Raw genomic sequence first — 22,402 nt, 5'->3', positions numbered from 1 at the left:
CTCTACAGCGCTGCTGGAGTCTCCTGCCTGTTCAGCGCAGCCAGAACATCCCGAGCTTCCCCTCAGTCCCGAGCTTCCCCTCAGTCCCGAGCTTCCCCTCAGTCCCGAGCTTCCCCTCAGTCCAGTGGGGTCCTTGGTGAGGGTTATTAGGCCTAGGTCAGTGGCGAGGGTCACCAATCAAAGGACGCGTTACAGGGGGACTAAGACTTGGTTGGAGTGGGGTCCACGTCCCGAGCCGCCACCGTGGACAGACGCCCACCCGGGCCCTCCCCTATGGGTTTTAGTGTGCGGCCGGGAGTCCGCACATTGGGGGGAGGGGGGGGGGTTCTGTCAAGCCCTGGTCTTAGTATTTTGTGTTTATATATTTATTTGGTCAGGCCAGGGTGTGACATGGGTTTATTTTGTGTTGTGTTGTGTTTTCGTATTGGGGTTTTAGTAGGCATTGGGATTGTGGCTGAGTAGGGGTGTCTAGCATAGGCTATGGCTGCCTGAGGCGGTTCTCAATCAGAGTCAGGTGATTCTCGTTGTCTCTGATTGGGAACCATATTTAGGTAGCCTGGGTTTCACTGTGTGTTTTGTGGGTGATTGTTCCTGTCTCTTGTGTTAGTTATTCACCAGATAGGCTGTATAGGTTTTCACATTCCGTTTCTTGTTTTTGTATTTGTTCGTGTTTTTTCTATATTAAAGATGTATCGAACTAACCACGCTGCATTTTGGTCCGACTCTCCTTCGACGGAAGAAAGCCGTTACAGAATCAATCCCCCCACCACACCACCTCACAACCTTGTTGTGAGGCAGGTCTGGTGAGGACCTGTCTTACAACAGGCCTACAAGCCCTCAGTCCAGCCTCTCTCAGACAGTCTGAGCACTGATGGAGGGATTGTGCGATCCTGGTGTAACTCGGGCAGTTGATGTTGCCATCCTGTACCTGTCCCGTAAGTGTGATGTTCAGATGTACCGATTCAGTGCAGGTGTTGTTACACATGGTCTGCCAATGCAGCTGTCCATCCTGTCTCCCTGTAGTGCTGTCTAAGGCGTCTCACACTATGGACATTGCAATTTATTGCCCTGGCCACATCTGCAGTCCTCATGCCTCCTTGCAGCATGCCTAAGGCACGTTCACACAGATGAGCAGGGACCCTGGGTATCTTTCTTTGGTGTTTTTTAGTAGAAAGGCCTCTTTAGTGCCCTAAGTTTACATAACTGTGACCTATTCTGCCTACCGTCTGTAGGCTTTTAGTGTCTTTTTTAAAGGTTTACATTTTTTTTAACCTTTACTTAACTAGGCAAGTCAGTTAAGAACAAATTCTTATTTTCAATGACGGCCTAGGAACAGTGGGTTAACTGCCTGTTCAGGGGCAGAACGACATATTTGTACCTTGTCAGCTCGGGGGTTTGAACACTAACTACTAGGCTACCCTGCCGCCCCATAACAACCGTTCCACAGGTGCATGTTCATTAATTGCTTATGGTTCATTGGACAAGCATGGGAAGTTATTTGGATGACTTATCTTTGAAAGACAGGGTCCTGAAAAAGGGACTTTTCTTTTTTTGCTGAGTTTAGATGGAGGCATGGAGGAGATAGAGAAAGAGATGGAGGCATGGAGAAAGAGATGGAGAAATAGATGGAGAAAGAGATGAAGGCATAGAGAAAGAGATGGAGAAAGAGAGGAAGGCATAGAGAAAGAGATGGAGAAAGAGAGGAAGGCATAGAGAACGATAGAGAAAGAGATGGAGGAGGAGATGGAGAAAGAGACTGTGGCATGGACCAGGTTCCAACATAACTACACTCTAGATTGGGGCCAAAACAGAATACACACGCTCTGCCCTCTTTCAAAGAATGAGCCTCAGTTCTGTACTTGACTTGTAGCCAAACATGCTAGACACACAACCACACACAAAGGCTATTCCAGACTGTCAACAATCTAGTGTGAAATCAAATCATGTCAAAAGGAGGCAGATGGAAAAAAGGTGTGTGTGGTGGTGGAGTTGGTGGTGGAATTGCCAGAGGTGGTGGTGGAGTTGACTCTACTGATAACTACTTTGAGGAAAAATGTACTTGCTTTGACTGTGATATGTGGTTGTCTCACCTAGCCATCTTAAGATGAATGCAATAACTGTAAGGCGCTCTGGATAAGAGCGTCTGCTAAATTACTAAAATGTAGAAATGTGGTGGTGTAGTGGTGGTATAGTGGTGGTGTAGTGGTGGTGGTGGTGTAGTGGTGGTGGTGGTGGTGGTGGTGGTATAGTGGTGTAGTGGTGGTGGTATAGTGGTGTAGTGGTGGTGGTATAGTGGTATAGTGGTGGTGGTGGTATAGTGGTGGTATAGTGGTGGTGGTGGTATAGTGGTGGTGGTGGTGGTAGTAGTGGTGGTGGCGTAGTGGTGGTGGCGTAGGTGGTGTGGGGCAGCAATGACTGGTTAACCTGAGGGGGATAAGCGCTGAAAGCTGTGGACATAGAGAAAGGAAGAGCGAGAGAGAGAGGGATTGCTGCTAATTATACACTGCTGCCAGTCTGGTTTCCTGCCCCGGATCTGTTTCCCCCAGGTGCAGCTAGTTGTGTGTGTGTGTGTGTGTGTGTGTGTGTGGGAGGGATCTTAACCTTTCGTGACAAGGACCCAAAATAGTTTTCTGCTAAATGCCCCAGCGACACAACCCTCCTCCACTCTCCCATCTCTTTAGCTCACCTGTAAGAGGGGCTTAACAGCTTTCGGTTCCCTCCACACAAAAGCGCAAGGTGGTTACATTATAATTTCAGGTGAAGGGAGGAGGAGGAGAGCAGATTTGGCAGGCTCAGAGCTCTGGGAACCAGTGTCAATGGGACACGTGGGATTCGCTGAGTCAAGGACAGGCGGGAGGGGGAGGTTTGAAGAGAAGGACAAAGGCTTGGCTGGCTTTATCAACAGTCCTACTCATGGATGCTGAAAAGGGTGTCAGAGTGTGCTTGGTTACGATAGAGTGAAACCACCTCTTGCTTTGGGTTAAAAGTTGGATTTGTGGATCGAAACAGGCCTCCCTAACCAGAAATGGAGCGCTGCCTACTGGTGAGTGGACTGAACCCTTACCACTAGACCACCAGGGCAAATCTTTTGATGGCTTAAGAACAAGAGTATGTCACAATGAAGTGGCCTAACCGACCAAGTAATGACACCCTGACCCTGCTTTCATATTTGGTGAATCAGAGACTTAGCCTTGCAATCCCTGACCAATGGAGAGTCGGCGGAATGTGCCTGTCCAGAGTTTTTTACATTTTAATTTGACCTTTATTTTACTAGGCAAGTCAGTTATTAACAAATTCTTATTTTCAATGACGGCTTAGGAAAAGTGGGTTAACTGCCTGTTCAGGGGCAGAACGACAGATTTTGTACCTTGTCAGCTCGGGGATTCGAACTTGCAACCTTTCGGTTACTAGTCTAACCACTAGGCTACCCTGCCGAGTGCGAATTATACCGTGACATTTTAAAATTAATGAATAATTCCAGCACCCAAACAGTGTACTGTGCACTTGCGCCATTGGATGAATGGAAAGAGACATCTGTTACAAAACACTAAAAAGTGTAATGACATTCTGTAATTGTCATTGGGTCTACACATTTAGCTTTTTTGTAGTAAGAAAAGCTGGGACACCTGAAAAGGGGCTGAGATACGAGACTGTCCTGGGATGACAAGTGCAGCCACACACAAAAAATATTTACCACTCAGTACAAATGGCATTTTAAACAAATAGGAGAATTATTAAATTAGCATTATTTCAAGTCACCCCCCCCCAAAGTTTGACTTTGTTGCATTTAGGGGGTCTGACATCCCCCCTGGGCCCCCCGTAATTCAGGATGTGTCACTGCGTCTCTCTTTGGGTAATTAGAGGGCTTGCTCATCACTGTATTTGCCATCTTTCTGTCGGCTGATTGAGCTCCTGCTTCCTGCCATGGTGCTGTCGCTCAATAGTGTTGATACGGCATGTAGTGACCGCCCATGACCGACACCTTGGCAAATCGCTCAAAAAACCTTTTCATTAGCCAACGGTGCCAATAATTAGTCCTGCACGCCATCACAACCTCAAATACTCTGACACAACGGTGCTTCAAGGCAAAATGTTAAAATATTTCACCCACATTTAACATCAGAGTCTGATGATAAACATCTAACAAATATGATCTTTGCTCAATGTCAGCTTTCCTCAGAAAGCTTTTCTTTTTGAGACAGAAATATGTGTGTGTGCAAACAAACATGTTCATATGAGCAAGTAAGACATTGTTAGAAATGAAGGAGAAATACTCACAGGCACATCCACATACTTGGCAGCTGCTTTCACCTTTGAGGCAAAGGAAAGATACAAAAAAAGTTCAACTGAGCAGATTCGGTTACAACAAATGACATGTTGCTTTTCTAAGGACTGAACGCAAAGGGTCCGCATTCTCTGGAGTGGAACAGAAAAGCTTACCGTGAAAGATAGGATAGAAGAAAAGAATGTCCCTTCGTCATATCTGGAGAGTTTGGAGAGAACACCGTCTAAAACTCCAGCAAACTGCCAGGGGAAACAAGAAAATCAGACATGTTAGTTGCCATTTGTAAAAATGGGGGGGGGGGGTAATGAATGTACTGCCTGAATGACTATCTTCTCTTCACATTTTTTAGTGTATGCTTTCTGCTCTTCTTTTGGTTATAACATATTCTAATCATATTTTGCATAGAATTTGAGGAAAATTAACAGGTGTGATATAACTGGGTTATATCACACCTTAGTAAAATAGAACTAAGAAAGTGTTTCTTAATAAAATCGGCATTGGATTTGAGGTGGAGAAGGGCTGAAATATACAGTATCTATATGCAGGATTAGGGTTGCAAAGGGACGGTATATTACTGGAAACCAGTAAACTACCAGGTATCTATTTTGGTATCTTTCAAGGATTTTATGAAATCTATCACAATACATCTAGTGGCCCTTTTAGATACTTCAGAGAATCACAGATGTCTGTAATAATCTCTTGCCCTCGGTGTGGGCAAGAGAATATTAACCTAAATATAAATCAGTAATTTAGTGAATACCATTGGTGTTTAATATGAGGGTTTCAGCATGAAATATACTTTATATATATATATATTATTTTTTCTTCTTTTCTGTACAAACCTTTATTTATATTACTATGTCAATATGTATTTGTTGTTAATGTTTTAATGCCAAACTGGTGGCATTTGTGAAAAAAGTACATTTTTGAAGAGTTAATTGAAAATAACGCAATTGTTGATTAGATGTTTTTTTTCTCATTAATTAGGCTATTTTCTATTGAACCATATCTACTAGAAACTCATGGACAATATGGACACAAATATGATAAATTAATACTATATAAAACAAATATATAATAATGTTATTCAAGTTTAAATTACCAACAGTTAAGATAGATTGCCATAGATTTTCAGCTTATACTCCAAAATGACTGAAGATTCCAGTAATTTCGTAAATTACTGGTAGCTTTGCAACACTATGCAGGATGTAGTCATTGGGTCTGTGGAGGATGTGCAGTAACATACCTTTGTGACCATGGAGGAAATCATGTCTTTAAACGCATCATCGATCAGGACATCGATTTTCGAATGGTACTGTTGCTGAGGAGGGGGTAGGGAGACAAACAGTTTTAAGATCTATGATGAGGGAGATAAGGTCAAAATGATTCCTTCATTTTGGCATGCACGAACGCACACGCTCTCTCTCTACCCTGACTCCCTACCCAAAACATTCAGCAGAGAAAATCTTCCCATGTAGCACCGGTGAGTTAAGCAGCTAATAGGGCCATTATGTGGCTGAATGGCATTCCCGCTCTCATTGGAAGGCAAAGGAATTCGAAGGATACTTTTTGTGCTTCCCCACAATTAGAGCAGCCTTGTGTTCCTCTAAAGCACCGGTCCAGCTGCGGAGACCAAAGGCTCACACTAGATTAAATTAATCCGCCATTTCATGTCTCATAACCCCTATATTCATGAGTATTTTTTACCCTCCCCAAAAAAACACGTCACAGCCAAAAAGAGGGAGGGATAGAAAGGAGTGAGAGAGAGAGAGAAGAGTGAGATGGGGGATAGAAGAGGGCGGGAGAGCCTCCATTTGCGGCGTTGAATGGCTGCCTTCGACGCTCGCACGGCAGCCAGGGAGTTCATCTCTTGGCGACAATGCCCTTTCATGACGCGTCTAAAGAACATCCAAATTAAAAATTTCAATCAACAAAGCCTGCAGATCGGTGACAAATTGAGGGTGCATGGAGGTCACCATCGGCAGCCCTCATTTTCTTTTCACCTTTTTCTCCATCCCACGAAATGGCAGCTTCTTTCATAAACAGAATTTCAAGCGAATCTTAAGGACTTTTTATTTTTTTTTACCTCAAATAACACTGCTGTGTTTGCTTTTTATTTTACAGAGGCGGCCGAATTGTGAGGTCCTTCTTGCACATTAGAGAATATTAAATTGTGAGGTCTTTTAAAATGTGTGCACCACATGCAAAATAACAATTTATTTTTAAAACTTATCTGGTAGCAAACTGTTAAGAGCCCGAGTTTTTTTATTCTAAGGTGCAACTGGCATTTCCAAATGTAAGCTTCCCATTCAAATGACAATAACAACAACATAGTTAACTGATCATTTCTTTAGACATGATGATCCTGGTGATATATTGGTATATAGCAAGACAGTCCCAATTTGCAGAGACGCTTTTGATGAAGATATTCGATTAAGCATTCGCTGGGGAATGATTTCGGGGCAGAGCTATCTATGAAGTGGAAAATCACAAAGGGGGACATTCCTCCGTTCTATTGAAGTCTCCTACCTCAGCCAGCCTGTACTTTGAGAAAAAATTCATTTCTGATCTCCTAAAAGTTTAGACGACTTCTCCATTCAGCAGTTTGAATAGGAAGTATGATGAGCTGGCAATGGCAGACGCCATTCAGCGCACAAACATCTGAAATGCCAGGATCTCTTTTGTGTCGATCAGAAGCGAGCACTCTGGCATAGACCGCTATGCACAAAGACATTCTCTGGTGAATGTGAAACATAGTGTTTGGATTTAGTTCAAATTGAGGTCCCTTTGAGACAAGGACCAGAGGAAGTTACATTTGTTTGCATATATGAATGTGCTCTGTTCCACCATTGTTCCATTCCATTAAAAAAACGAATATAATAAAAAGATCTGTAGCGGCAGGTAGCCTAGTGGTTAAGAGCGTTGAGCCAGTCGAATCCCCAAGATGACTAGGTGATTAAATCTGCCGATGTGCCCTTGAACAAGGCATTTACCCCTAATCGCTCCTGTAAGTCGCTCTGGATAAGAGGTTCTGCTAATTGACTAAAATGCAAATGTTTTCAGTAGGTGTGAGCGTGATAAGGAGGGGACTAACAAAGAAAGCTGAAGGTGGTTTAAGATTCTACAAAGGGATGAAAAACACTTACCCATTGTTTGTCAATCTTGGATTCAAACAATGACGTGCAGGATGTATGAAAATGAAACCAAGGAAATGAAAGAAAGAAACAAGCAAAATCATCACCTGAAATTCAATAGCATTAGATGATTACAGTAAACAGCTTGCACACAATCATTTCATTTAAATATTTGATTATGCAGTATGCGTGTATGATACAAAATAAAAACAATTTAACACCACCAGGAAATGTTTAATATCTCTGCATATAAAGTACCAGTCAAAAGTTTGGACACACCTACTCATTCAAGGGTTTTTCTTTATTTTTACAATTTTCTACATTGCAGAATAACAGTGAAGATATCAAAACTATGAAATAACACATTTGGAATCATGTAGTAACTAAACATTTTCAAATAAGCAAAGAGAAACGACAGTCCATCATTACTTTAAGACATGAAGGACAGTCAATGCGGAACATTTCAAGAACTTTGAAAGTTTCTTTAAGTGCAGTCTCAAAAACCATCAAGCGCTAAGATGTAAGTGGCTCTCATGAGGACCGCCACAGGAAGGGAAGACCCAGAGTTACCTCTGCTGCAGAGGATAAGTTATTTAGAGTTAACTCAACCTCAGATTGCAGCCCAAATAAACGCTTCAGAGTTCAACTAACAGACACATCCCAACATCATCTGTTCAGAGGAGACTGCGTGAACCAGGCCTTCATGGTCCAATTGCTGCAAATAAACAACTACTAAAGGACATCAATAAGAAGAAGATACTTGCTTGGGCCAAGAAGCATGAGCAATGGACACTAGACCACTAGAAACATGTCCTTTGAGTCCAAATGTGAGATTTTTGGTTCCAACCCGTCGTGTCTTTGTGAGACACAGAATAGGTGAACGGATGATCTCTGCATGTGTGGTTTCCACTGTGAAGCATGGATGAGGTGGTGTGATGGTGCTTTGCTGGTGACGCCATCTGTGATTAATTTAGAATTCAAGGCACACTTAACAAGCATGTCTACCACAGCATTCTGCAGCGATACACCATCCCATCTGATTTGGGATGAGTTGGAACACAGAGGGAAGGAAAAGCAGCCAACAAGAGCTCAGCATATGTGGGAACTCCTTCAAGACTGTTGGAAAAGCATTCCAGGTGAAGCTGGTTAAGAGAATGCCAAGAGTGCGCAAAGCTGTCATCTCGGCAAAGGGTGGCTACATTGAATATAAAATATATTTAGATTTGTTTAACACTTTTTCAGTTACTACATATGTGTTATTTCATAGTTTTGATGTCTTCACTATTATTGTACAATGTAGAAAATAGTCAAAATAAAGGAAAACCCTTGAATGAGTAGGTGTGTCCAAACATTTGACTGGTACTGTACATAATGCGCTGGTTTGCCGAACCTGGATTAGGCTTAATTTACTACCGAACTGAAAATAATGCTAAATGGAGAACCGCCATTGAAAGTTATTTATGGCCGAATACTTCATCTGAGTCAGGTATAACTACATTGTTTGAGATTCATATACATGTCAATTTGAACTATTAACATACATTTCTGTAGAAAGTGGAAAAAGGATAAGTATGACTGGATAAAAAAAATTCTGCGGAACACATTCTTTTACTAACAGTTGATTAAGTGGCAATGACATCCATCTCATCTGAACCAAAAAGGAAATCATAATTTTTTTCTGACAGAGATGTTGTAGATTAAATAGTGTTTATTAAAAATAAAAATAAATGCAGCTCCGGTAAAGTCAATGACTGTATATGAATGGAGAAAGCCATCGATCCCTTGACACCATTCATTCCAATGTGAAGACTCAATAGTGCATGCACAATGTGAACTACTCCAGGAAGTGATGTTGCAGGCTAGCTCAGTGCTGCCCCCTCTCATTGAATAACTCAAGTTGAAGGTAGGACCGGGGTACTGCAGGCTGCCATTAGCAACTCAATCATCCTTTCAGTTCTTCTGTGTGCCATTTAAAAATGATCGGTTCAAGAACATACATCTGGAGTATTAGAAGCAATTATTGGTGCCATGATTGTCTTTCAAAAATGTTTTTATTTCCACAAAGATTCACCACGAAAAGTGCCATTTTTACATTCACTAAATTGGGGATCCTATTTTCTGCAAACAACGCCTGCAATAACGCTGTCGGCCTTGAACCTCCGTGGCTTCAATAAGAGGGGGCAGTCATTCTCCAATGGGTACAGGTTTTTATTTTTAAGCGTAAAGGTCTAGAGATGAGCGTTTTTTTGCATCGTAAACCACAGACATAAAGTCATGCTCCGTTTGTTCTATAGCAGAAGCTGTTGTACTGCAAAGCCCAATCAGACTTGCCTGTGCTAATGGTTCTCACATGCAAAGTCAAATTGTGACTCGTTTGAGGAAACTAGGCGGGTCACTACTTCACAGGAGTGCCATTTGAATGAAAACGTATCTTTTTTTATTCAAATGCGTTTTTTGGCAGAAATGCCTTCTGAAATGTGAACTTTCATGTGCCTTAATAACAGACTTGAGTGCAATCGGTAAATACAATTAAAATGGTTAAATTATGAGCCTAGTTGGTTTAGCCACAGAAAAAGTGCACAACCTTCCCGCTATCCATGATAGGCTGAGATAATGAGTGGAAAGGACATACCAAGAGATGAGTTCGGATTGGTCTGCCATATGGCATGCTTCTGTCTATTTGAGCTGGTCAGCATGTATAGGTAATCATGTCTATCGCGGCTTTAAAAAAAAATGTATAGCGTAGTAGAACTGCGTAAGTGTTGATCTCCACTTTCTGAAGGACCGAGAATTGAAATCAGTGGCATTAGAGTATGATAGCTAAGGAGATGGAGAAAACACTCTACCAACTAAGGGCAACCATGGCATCCATGATGTATATGGGTAAGATAGTCTAGCTAGCTACATTTTCAGATGTTACGCGTTTCTAATTTTGACAGAAAGTCGTTTTCATTTCAAGTTAAAGTGTACTGTTAGCTAGCTAGCTAACGTTAGCTGGCAGGCTCGCTGTTATTATTCGTATTTCAGAACCATTTGCTTTGCTAGATATAGCCTAATGTTAGCTAGCTAACATTGAACTTGGATGGTTAGCTACCTGCAGATTCATGCAGGGTAGTAACCTCATGAGTTGGGATTATGGTTAATTGTTTACCTAGCTAGATACATGTCTTAACAAAAGACTACACTATGCAAGTAACCATTTCAATAGAATGTCACTGTGACGTCTGTTGATAGACATAGCTGGTAAATTCGCTCTGCTATCTACTCCACCTTCAGAGCACTCTCATCTGAGTGTGCCAGAGCGCAGAATAACTGACTAATTTATGAACGCTCAACACCTGTTGAATATGGCCGGTGTCAGTAAAGGTTAAATTGTTGCCAGCAGCACAGTTGCAGTCACCAACACTCTGGATTACATAAAAACAACCTAACCAGCTCTGCTAGGGTGAGTAAAATGGTCAGTTAATTGTTCTTTCATTTGTGTCTGGAAGTTGCTAGCAAACTAGCCAACGTTAGCTTGGGAGCTTGACTGTTGTTGTTAGGACAGAATGCTTGGATCAACCCTTAAAGAGATGGGTGGGGCTAAAGCTTAAAAGGATGTGAATGATGCTGAATAGGTGTAGACAAAGAAGAGCTCTCCAGTAGGTACCAAAATATTTAAAGGCCATTTTCTCAAAAGTATGGTTCCATATTTAGCAAATTTCAAAGCAGAATTACTTATCCATTGTTCTTCAAATGCAGTGTATGATATACCATTTTGGAGCTCTATGTCTCTACTTTTATCCAATGTAAAAAAGTTAAGACCGTATCAAGGAGGTCGGTCACAATTACACAAATTACTTTGCTAGTGATGCTCTTCCCTCAAATGACACAAAAGTAAGAGCAGCTCCAGCTCACCGGACTTGAAACAACGATACAGATGTAGAGTGCATTCGGAAAGTATTCAGACCCCTTTCACTTTTTCCAAATGTTGTTACGTTACAGCGTTATTTTGAGATTGACTAAATACATTTTGGATTAAAATTGATTAAATTGTTGTTTTTCCCTCATCAATCTACACATAATACCCCATAATGACAAAGCAAAAACAGGCTTTTAGACATTTTTGCAAATGTAAAAAAAAAAAACGGAACTATCACATTTACATAAGTATTCAGACTGTTTACCCAGTACTTTGTTGAAGCACCTTTAGCAGCGATTACAGCCTGGGGTCTTCTTGGGTACGACGCAACAAGTCTAGCACACCTGTATTTGGGGAGTTTCTTCCATTCTTCTCTGCAGATCCTCTTAAGCTCTGTCAGGTTGGATGGGGAGCGTCGCTGCAGAGCTATTTTCAGGTCTCTCCAGAGATTTTTGATCGGGTTCAAGTCCAGGCTCTGGCTGGGCCACTCAAGGACATTCAGAGACTTGTCCCAAAGCCACTGCTGCATTGTCTTGACTGTGTGCTTAGGGTCGTTGTCCTGTTGAAAGGTGAACCTTCACTCCAGTCTGAGGTCCTGAGCTCTCTGGAGCAGGTTTTCATCAAGGTTCTCTCTGTACTTTGCACCATTCATCTTTCCTAGACCCTGACTAGTCTCCCAGTCCCAGCCGTTGAAAAACATCCTCACAGCATGATGCTGCCACCACGCTTCACTGTAGGGATGGTGCCAGGTTTCCTCCAGACGTGACGCTTGGCATTCAGGCCAAAGTGTTCTTGTTTGTCAAGGTCTGAGAATCCTTTTGGAAAACTCCAAACGGGCTGTCATGTGCTCTTTACTGAGGATTGGCTTCCGTCTGGCCATTTTACCATGAAGGCCTGATTGGTGGAGTGCTGCAGAGATGGTTGTCTTTCTTGATGTTTCTCCAATCTCGACAGAGGAACTCTGGAGCCCTGTCAGAGTGACCCGATGGTCACTTATTGTGACCAGATGGCTCTTATTTTTATTTTTTATTTAACTAGGCAAGTCAGTAAAAAAACACAAAAAAAACAGATTCATCCGCTGGACTGCCAGATGGTGAAGTGTGATTTACCACTCCAGAGAACTCGTTTCCATTGTTCCAGAGTCCAATTGCGGCGAGCTTTACATCACTCCAACCAATGCTTGGCATTGCGCATGGTAATCTTGGGCTTGTGTGCGGCTGCACAGCCATGGAAACCCATTTAATTAATCTCCCAACGAACAGTTATTGTGCTGTCATTGCTTCCAGAGGCTGTTTGGAACTCGGTAGTGAGAGTTGCAACTGAGGACAGACCATTTTAAAACGCTACGCGCTTCAGCACTCAACAGTCCCGTTCTGTGAGCTTGTGTAGCCTACCACTTCGTGGCTGAGCAGTTAGTGCTGTTATTGTGGAAATGTCTAGGAGCAACTACAGTTGACCAGGGCAGCTCTAGCAGGGCAAAAATCTCACAAACTGACTTGTTGGAAAGGTGGCATCCTATGACTGTGCCATGTTGAAAGTCACTGAGGTCTTCAGTAAGGCCATTCTACTACTAATGTTTATCTATGGATTTTGCATGGCTGTGTGCTCGATTTTATACACCTGTCAGCAAAGAGAGTGGCTAAAATAGCAGAATCCACAAATCCACATACTTTTGGCCATTTAGAAAAACATACTTGCATACATACATAGTGGGGCAAAAAGTATTTAGTCAGCCACCAATTGTGCAAGTTCTCCCACTTAAAAAGATGAGGCCTGTAATTTTCATCATAGGTACACTTCAACTATGACAGAAAAAATCCAGAAAATCACATTGTAGGATTTTTAATGAAGTTATTTGCAAATTATGGTGGAAAATAAGTATTTGGTCATCTACAAACAAGCAAGATTTCTGGCTCTCACAGACCTGTAACTTCTTCTTTAAGAGGCTCCTCAGTCCTCCACTCGTTACCTGTATTAATGGCACCTGTTTGAACTTGTTATCTGTATAAAAGACACCTGTCCACAACCTCAAACAGTCACACTCCAAACTCCACTATGGCCAAGACCAAAGAGCTGTCAAAGGACACCAGAAACAAAATTGTAGACCTGCACCAGGCTGGGAAGACTGAATCTGCAATAGGTAAGCAGCTTGGTTTGAAGAAATCAACTGTGGGAGCAATTATTAGTAAATGGAAGACATACCAGACCACTGATAATCTCCCTCGATATGGGGCTCCCATGCAAGATCTCACCCCGTGGGGTCAAAATGATCACAAGAATGGTGAGCAAAAATCCCAGAACCACACGGGGGGACCTAGTGAATGACCTGCAGAGAGCTGGGACCAAAGTAACAAAGCCTACCATCAGTAACACACTACGCCGCCAGGGACTCAAATCCTGCAGTGCCAGACGTGTCCCCCTGCTTAAGCCAGTACATGTCCAGGCCCGTCTGAAGTTTGCTAGAGAGCATTTGGATGATCCAGAAGAAGATTGAGAGAATGTCATATGGTCAGATGAAACCAAAATATAACTTTTTGGTAAAAACTCAACTTGTTGTGTTTGGAGGACAAAGAATGCTGAGTTGCATCCAAAGAACACCATACCTACTGTGAAGCATGGGGGTGGAAACCTCATGCTTTGGGGCTGTTTTTCTGCAAAGGGACCAGGACGACTGATCCATGTAAAGGAAAGAATGAATGGGGCCATGTATCGTGAGATTTTGAGTGAAAACCTCCTTCCATCAGCAAGGGCATTGAAGATGAAACGTGGCTGGGTCTTTCAGCATGACAATGATCCCAAACACACCGCCCGGGCAACGAAGGAGTGGCTTCGTAAGAAGCATTTCAAGGTCCTGGAGGGGCCTAGCCAGTCTCCAGATCTCAACCCCATAGAAAATCTTTGGAGGGAGTTGAAAGTCCACGTTGCCCAGTAACAGCCCCAAAACATCACTGCTCTAGAGGAGATCTGCATGGAGGAATGGGCCAAAATACCAGCAACAGTGTGTGAAAACCTTGTGAAGACTTACAGAAAACGTTTGACCTCTGTCATTGCCAACAAAGGGTATATAACAAAGTATTGAGATAAACTTTTGTTATTGACCAAATACGTATTTTCCACCATAATTTGCAAATTCATTAAAAATCCTACAATGTAATTCTCTAGGTACACATAGTTGATGTGTACCTATGATGAAAATTACAGTCCTCTCTCATATTTTTAAGTGGGAGAACTTGCACAATTGACCATGGAGTTGGAATCTAAATTGGAATCAGTAGTGTACACTGAGTGTACAAACCTGAGTGCATCTGTTCAGCTAAGAATCAACATCCTCAGGGACTTGAGGAGAATGGAGCTGAAGGTTAAGGGGACAGTGAGCTTAGCTCTCTGTAGAGACACTGTAAATAGTTGCCGGGTAGCGGAGGGTTAGCCTTTAGCAGGGTGAAATGCTGTAATGGAGAGATCGAGAGCTCATTCATCCACATCGATTTAGAGCAGCTGCTGCACGTTACCACTGATCTGGACGTGATATAAATGCGCCCATTGCAATGAATGTTTTGGCTGCAAGGCAGTCAAGGTGATATGAAGATTACTGAATCTGTTACAGACCAAAGGAAACTTTAGTTCTAGTGCTCTTGAGGGAAACTCAGGCAAGGTAGGGAACAATATTTGATACTGTTGTGGTGGTACATTGCACTAATGTTCCCTCAATTTGGGGGGGGAGGGGGGGCACAGAGCAAATTTGAGGTCTGCTGAGCGCAAACTTGAATGTTGTGAAAATTATGTGCAACTTCCAGTGCGTGTTTTCTGTGAACACTGAGGCTGTACCCGCTTTAAGTTAGGGGTTTAACAGTGGCCAAGTAGGCTGCTGTGGCTATTTGCTTATAATGTAGGCCTATCAGAGTGGTCGACCATATACAAAATGGAGAAAATGCATCCCATAACATTTTTACATGGAAATTGCTGTTCAGCCTAGAGTAGCAGCCAATGTGGGGTGTTCAATGTAGGCCTACATTCGATTAGACTTTTGAAAAAAACATGCAGGGCTAGACTTTAACCTTTTTATCCAAAATGTTGTTGTGTTTGATGCAATAACCCACTTTACAAAACAAAATGCATTATCATTCCCATACCACTATTACAGAATCAGACAAATTATGTTATCCTCTGCCTATTGGCTACTTAGCTTATTCAAGCCTGTCAAAATACCACACTGCCTCTTTAAGACAAAAAAAACGTCTTTAAACTGACTTGCTTTTAAAAGAGGTCTAGAAATGTACACTCCCTATTGCTGAAACTACATGGGGTATAACTGGGCTAATAACTCACTAATGGGTTCAAGCCCGGGCTCTGTCGCAGCCGGCCGCAACCGGGAGGCCCATGTGGCGGTGCACAATTGGCCCAGCGTCGTCTGGGTTATGGAGGGTTTGGCTGGCAGGGATATCCTTGTCTCATCGCGCACTAGCGACTCCTGTGGCGGGCCGGGTGTAGTGCACGCTGACACGGTCGCCAGGTGTACGGTGTTTCCTCCGACACATTAGTGCGGCTGGCTTCCAGGTTGGATGGGCATTGTGTCTAGAAGCAGTGAGGCTTGGTTGGGTTGTGTTTGGGAGGATGCATGGCTCTCGACCTTCGTCTCTCCCGAGTCCGTACAGGAGTTGCAGCGATGAGACAAGACTTTAACTACTACCAATTGGATACCACGAAATTGGGGAGAAAAAAGGGGTGAAAAAAACTCATTAACTAGCAAAGGATATGAACAAAATGTGCATACGTGGCTACATGCAGCTCCCGCTTTGATCTCAAAACAAGTGCATCTACTCACGACCGCTCATGCTGTAAACACAGTTCAGTTCAAAGTGAATGGCACAGATCCATATATGGCAATGGTCTATTTTCATGTAGGCCTACTGATTGGTTATGCGAACCGGTCTGTAGAGTACGGGCTGAGTCATGCCGGTCAATGCTATACAATCCTACTCCAATGCATTCTGCCTTCAATAAAATCTTTTGCATAGTTAGTTTTGCATACTAAATCTTGCATAGTTCACTTTGTTTCGGTATGTTGCATTGAAAGTGTCTAATATTGTGTTGATTCAACCACAATTGCCACAGTAAAGGGAAATGTTAATAGTGTTAACTAACAGGGAAAACTAGAAAGTTGAGTGAAGTTTAATCTCATGCTTCTCTCTGTGGGCTGATATTTCTTCTGCACAGCAGGCCCGGGGGAGCTTAGAGGAATCATTGCTTATAACCGCTGAGGGCATGTAGGCTTGTAGGTTTAAACATATGAATGAGGCTCTGACCATTCTGTTAACTACAGTATATCCATTGTTCGCTACACTAGTTAGTTAAATAACGAAACATCCTGGATTTACGTTAGTCAGGTACGTGATGGTTTTGCATGCAATACTGGAAATTTGTGAACAGTTTGTGCGGTCAAAGAACAGACAATAGAGGTTGAGTGTGGTCGTACCTCTTGACCGGAGTCCAGCACACAGAGTTTGGCGCACTGCTTCTTGGCGTCCATTAGCATGTTGAACATGGTGCACACAGACAGCGACACCCGGAAGTCCGTTGCCTTGCTGGCCTTCTGCATCTTGGAGTCAAAGGCGGCTTTCGTTCTTTGGGTATAAAAAGACAATTGAAAGGTGTTATGATATGGTTAATTCCTAGGGGCTATGGAAAACACTGTTCAAAACCACATCACTAAACTCTTCATCATTATCCTCAGTTATAAACCAGGTATGCAGTGGTAAATGCTTAACCCCCAACCCATCACAGGTGGTGACGTCCTCCTGACCTCTGACCTTTTGACGCAAGCCTCCATCATGTCGCTGGCCATGAGCTTCAGCCTCTGCTCCAGGTGTTTGGCAAACTCTGGCTCGGGCCAGTGCAGGTCCAGGACAAACATCTGGAGTGCGTCCAACTTCCAGAAGAGGTCCTCTGAGGTTGCTGAGCCATTACTAGGGGTTGGGGAGGGAAGAAGCCAAAGATTATCTTTGCCAAGCTTCATGGAACTTCTGTCAGTTAAACATGAACAAATGAAAACTGAGTTACAAAGTCTGGGGTGTTGTGCTCGAGGGTTTTAAGTGAAGTACGGATGTTTTCTTGTATTACTGCTCAATAACTGAACACGTTTGACAATTTACATGGATCACAGTTTAACATGTCAGTGTTGCATATGACATGTTCTTAAGACACACCCAACAGTTCCTGAACATGTTCTACAGTGACTGAACACACCCTGCTGTCAAACTGACTGTTACTAAGGAGACTCTCAGCACATAAACAGATGGGTCTCCATGGCCACCTTCTCTCCGGTGTCTACACCGCAACACATGGCAACCGGTGGCTGTAACCAGCATCCAAGTGTACAGGGAACCAAAGCGAGCGAGGAGAGAGACAGAGGGTGAGCAGTGGTGAAGCACACTCACTCACTTTTCTCACTTCGCCTTTAAAAGACTTACCTTCACAAGTGGGAATAAATAATTTGAGCGAAATCCGTGTTGCAATTAAATGCTCGCTCATATCCCCCCCTCATGACTAATTAGGATCTCGCTTCTCCAAACGTCCCCTCTCCCGGGGGAATGGAACGATCCCCCACGCCCGTCTGTGCTCGCTAACGAAGTGCCAGTTTTTTTTCTTCTTGAGTGAGGCAAGGGTAGGTGGGTGGGTGGGTGGTTTGAGTCTCCACTGTTTCTACTGGGCCCTCAGAAGTCAACTTGTATTGTGATGAGGCAGAGTCGCGTGGAACTTTTTTGCCTGTTGTTAACGAGCTAGATTGTTTACATCATGTAGAATGTGCTAATCAGACCCTGACATTTTTATTTTCAGGTCTACGTAGTCTGTAGAATTCTCACAAACGCTTCAGGAAATCGAACCAGGGTACCGAATTCCATACGTGAAAAGCCCTTAATAATTTTGCTTGTGGGGGATCTTGACTGCTCATTTATGACAAAGGTTTGAGGAGAAAATGGTCACTTGACAAGTGCTGAAAACTGTTTCATAACAGTCCCAAAGACCAGCATTGAGGTTTCATAGGAAAAATATTCACTGAAATCTGCAAAATGGCTATGCCTACTTACAAAATGTCCGGTAAATTAATTCCTTGCAAGCTGAAATAAGAATCCCATTTCTTATTTAACATTAATTTGGCATGATATACTTCACAACTCAGTGCTTAACTGAGCTGAGAATTGACCAGCATACCGTAACATCACAGTTATAAACAGGTGTCTGATAATATCCAATATACAATAAAAATAACTGAAATATGTTGGATGTGTGCACAAAAAACATGCCACAGCCGTTCCTGATCAAGGAGCCACAACATACATTTCAAAAAAGAGATGCTGCTGTGCCACAAAACATTTGCCATGCTGCACCACATAACACAACACTCACAAGACAACAAAAACATGCTTTTATCTTGATACCAAAGAAGGTATCAGTCTGAGGTCATCAAAAGGGGCAACCAATCCCAGGAATATCTGGGCCACCTGAATTGTTAAAAGCCTCAGTAGTAGTAGACATACTGGTCTTACTATTAACATTTAAATGTGAGGGCAGAATTTCAAGTTTCACACTTCTACAAAATGCTTTAAGCTGGTTCGATAGTTAATGGCATACCATTGGCAAAGGGAAGTAATAGAATGCGAAATAGTGTTCTTGAATTGGAGAAGTTTGACAATGACAAGACAACCACAGCACAGTCCATGCCACAGTGCCCCACTAGGTCTTGCGGCAGCCCATACACACGTGCTGTCACACAGCGGGCCCATCCAGGAGGGTGCTGAGAAGCTCGGCATCTGTGGGAGATTGACTTTGGGCAGAGGCACGCTCGGTAGGTTGTTGGTTATTGTCCTGAAAAGAAATGAATGGCAAACCAAACCAAACGACAACAAAGAAAGATGCGACAGAGACAAAAGACAACAGAGAGATCCCACTGAGTGTTGATGCTCCAGACTCCATGTGGTTTTGTGCCTCGGTGGATGTATTCTAACCTACACTACACACACTTTTCTGTAGACATAAAAATGCAGACAGAAGTATTCTAGGCTTGCTACTGTTCCTGATGTAAAGCACATCTCTGAGCTTTAAATAGCATAACAGAATGCAACTAATGACAACATTGGGGGGGGGTTCTTACTTGACGGACTGCCAGGTTTCCTGCTGGAAGCCGCGGTGGATGGACTGGGCGATGGAGGACTCCATAAGGTCTATGTAACGCACCACCAGCGGGATGAACAGGTCCTGCAGGTGCTTGTGGAACATGCCATTGCACAGGTGAGCTGGGGGGGAATGAGGAAGGAAGTACAAAATAAATTCAAAGGTTTTGAATGTCAGCTTGAAGGTCTTTATACAGTTCAAATCCTAGACTAGTTAAATCACGGCCCTTCCCTCCCACAGTCCACATTATGATATTTGCATACAAATTCCATCTTTTCACAATCCTGATATGCAAAGGAAGTAGGAGAAAGAAGAGGAAAGATAGAAGAGAAAGATGCTCAGAAAGTCAGAGTAAGACAAAGGACTATGTGAACAAACCTAATGCGATTGTAAATCTTATGTCCAGGGGTGTTTTGATATTTTCACAGGGGGAATTATGCAATAGCTGTCTGTGTCGCGAAAGGGCTGGGTTTTGATTAATAAATAAGTTGTAGGTGTGATGAGGGCTTGACCATTCACAGGCCAATCAACATGTTCGATGGCTTAATACTGCATGTGGTTATCTCAAGTTGTGTATGTTATTGACAGTGTTTGCATTATCATCAACTCCAATTCGGCTGGGGGGCACAGAATATTCTCACCCTAGTCCATTATATATTGATACCGTTTATTAAATAGCATAGGTTACAGTAATGAATAATAGCAACAGGAAAATGCATCCAGTTTTTGTAATATATTTGGAGTGTTGGCAGTCAACATTGTTGTAATTGCTTCAATGAGTAGGCTTAAAGGCCATACATGTCTTTATGCATTTGTCCTAAACAAAATGTATACTAGCCCCCCCTTAAAATGTGTGTGAGGCATGTTCATAATAAGGAAGATATAGGCCTTTGTACCATTCAGAGGAGCATTATAGGACTGAGTCATTTGAATATGTTCAGAGGAGCATTATAGGACTGAGTCATTTGAATATGTTCAGAGGAGCATTATAGGACTGAGTCATTTGAATATGTTCAGAGGAGCATTATAGGACTGAGTCATTTGAATATGTTCAGAGGAGCATTATAGGACTGAGTCATTTGAATATGTTCAGAGGAGCATTATAGGACTGAGTCATTTGAATATGTTCAGAGGAGCATTATAGGACTGAATAATTTGAATATGTCCAGAGGAGCATTATAGGACTGAATATTTTGAATATGTTCAGAGGAGCATTATAGGACTGAGTCATTTGAATATTATAGGACCATGTAAATTGTGAAAAGCATGACGGTAAGTCTCATGAGTACACCATTTAAAAACCTGCTATTGATTAAAAAAAAATATATATATTTTTGTATTTATTTGATATCTTATCACCTTTAATACTGCACTGTTGGAAATGGACCCGTAAGCATTTTACTGTTACTCTACACCTGTTGTCTACGAAGCATGTGACAAATAACATTTTATTAGACATTTTATTTTGATTTGACATGGTAGTTGGCTAATGCATGGTCAGGATAAGAAAGACATTGGTGTTGAACCCACTTTCGTTAGAGTAGGTAGGATAAGGGTAGCCTACTGAGGGATTCGTTTTTAATCAAATGAAATGGAAAACAAGCAATTGTTAGAGGAATATACAAGGGTCTCTGGCATCATCTCATTTCTTGTTCCATTATGGGCATTTAGACATACAAATACATAGAGTGCATTTGGAAAGTATTCAGACCCCTTCACTTTTTCCATATTTTGTTACGTTACAGCCTTATTCTTATTCATAAAAGGTCATTAAAATGTATTTCAAAAGTCACGAGCTCAAACCTTTATGGACCAGTCTTGGCTACTTAGCAAATCTATTGGGCAGGACAAAAAAAACCCCAGCCTTTATTGAGAAGAGGGGAGGCTGTGCTTGGTCTTTAATCGAATAAAACTTAAAATGGGGAAAAAACATCTGGTGCTAAATATGAGGTTTGCAGGCACAAAAAGTACATCTCTCTTGTTCCATGTGCACATGGGCACTGTGCGTTGCAGCTGGATAGCCTGTGGTTCCGGTGTCAAAATCAATGCTATAACCAACCGCGTTACCGCTAAGACCTCCTTTGTGCTGAATGAAATTGTCACTTTTGCGCTGGTTTTTAAGGACACACCTCAAGCGAGCTGACGTTAGACATGTAAATTGCCGAACATGGTGTTGGACATGTAAATTGCTGAACCTTTACATGCAGAAATTGACTTCTAATGTGCGTTTGACACTTGCGCCACCTTGGCGCCAGCCGAAAATAGAGCCCAGAGAGAGAGAGAGAGAGAGAGATTCAGAGAGCGCGAGAGAGAGAGATTCAGAGAGAGAGAGTTTCACAGAGAGAGAGAGTTTCACAGAGAGAGAGAGAGTTTCACAGAGAGAGAGAGAGATTCACAGAGAGAGTTTCACAGAGAGAGATTCACAGAGAGAGAGATTCACAGAGAGAGAGATTCACAGAGAGAGAGATTCACAGAGAGAGAGATTCACAGAGAGAGAGAGATTCACAGAGAGAAAGAGAGATTCGCAGAGAGACAGAGAGAGACAGAGAGAGAGAGAGAGAGAGAGAGAGAGAGAGAGAGAGAGAGAGAGAGAGACAAAGGAAGAGAGCACATAGGACTCCTGTTGGTCTCTCAGGGCTTCATTAGTCCTAATTTCCCATCACTCTGTTCCTTCATTTCCCATTATTCTGTTCCTTCATGATTAACACTTGCCTTTTTACCCTCCTGAGAGCCCACGGCTCTTCTCCCAACAAGTTCCTGCATCACGCAACACATGCAGACACTAAAGTGAGCATTTAGTTCATCCTTAGTACACGTGGATATAAAGACCTGGTGTGATAAATGAAATATGTTTTGTTCACACTACAAAACAATCATTAAAACGTGGTATTACAAACAAAAATGCTTGAATTC

General features: G+C 42.5%; 1 protein-coding gene across 7 annotated transcripts in view; it reads right to left on the bottom strand.

The window, feature by feature from the left end:
- cadps2 (Ca++-dependent secretion activator 2) overlaps window positions 1-22,402 on the bottom strand; it is a 270,218-nt gene that overhangs the window by 44,542 nt on the left and 203,274 nt on the right. For 3 of the 7 annotated variants that reach the window (XM_065003011.1, XM_065003007.1, XM_065003006.1), the window contains exons 19-26: window positions 19,470-19,611; window positions 19,079-19,183; window positions 17,128-17,283; window positions 16,794-16,941; window positions 7,432-7,446; window positions 5,532-5,606; window positions 4,441-4,524; window positions 4,279-4,311 (exon numbers count right to left, since the gene is read on the bottom strand). In XM_065003011.1, the coding sequence (XP_064859083.1) occupies window positions 4,279-4,311; window positions 4,441-4,524; window positions 5,532-5,606; window positions 7,432-7,446; window positions 16,794-16,941; window positions 17,128-17,283; window positions 19,079-19,183; window positions 19,470-19,611 (758 nt within the window). Of the gene's footprint in view, window positions 1-4,278; window positions 4,312-4,440; window positions 4,525-5,531; window positions 5,607-7,431; window positions 7,447-16,793; window positions 16,942-17,127; window positions 17,284-18,949; window positions 19,184-19,469; window positions 19,612-22,402 lie in introns of all 7 variants that reach the window. The other 4 variants (XM_065003005.1, XM_065003008.1, XM_065003009.1 and 1 more) reach the window with 4 other exon arrangements.

Source organism: Oncorhynchus nerka, linkage group LG17 (genome assembly GCF_034236695.1).
Source record: "Oncorhynchus nerka isolate Pitt River linkage group LG17, Oner_Uvic_2.0, whole genome shotgun sequence".
NCBI classification, from domain to species: Eukaryota; Metazoa; Chordata; class Actinopteri; order Salmoniformes; family Salmonidae; genus Oncorhynchus; species Oncorhynchus nerka.
This window is presented reverse-complemented; position numbering and strand designations above follow the sequence as displayed.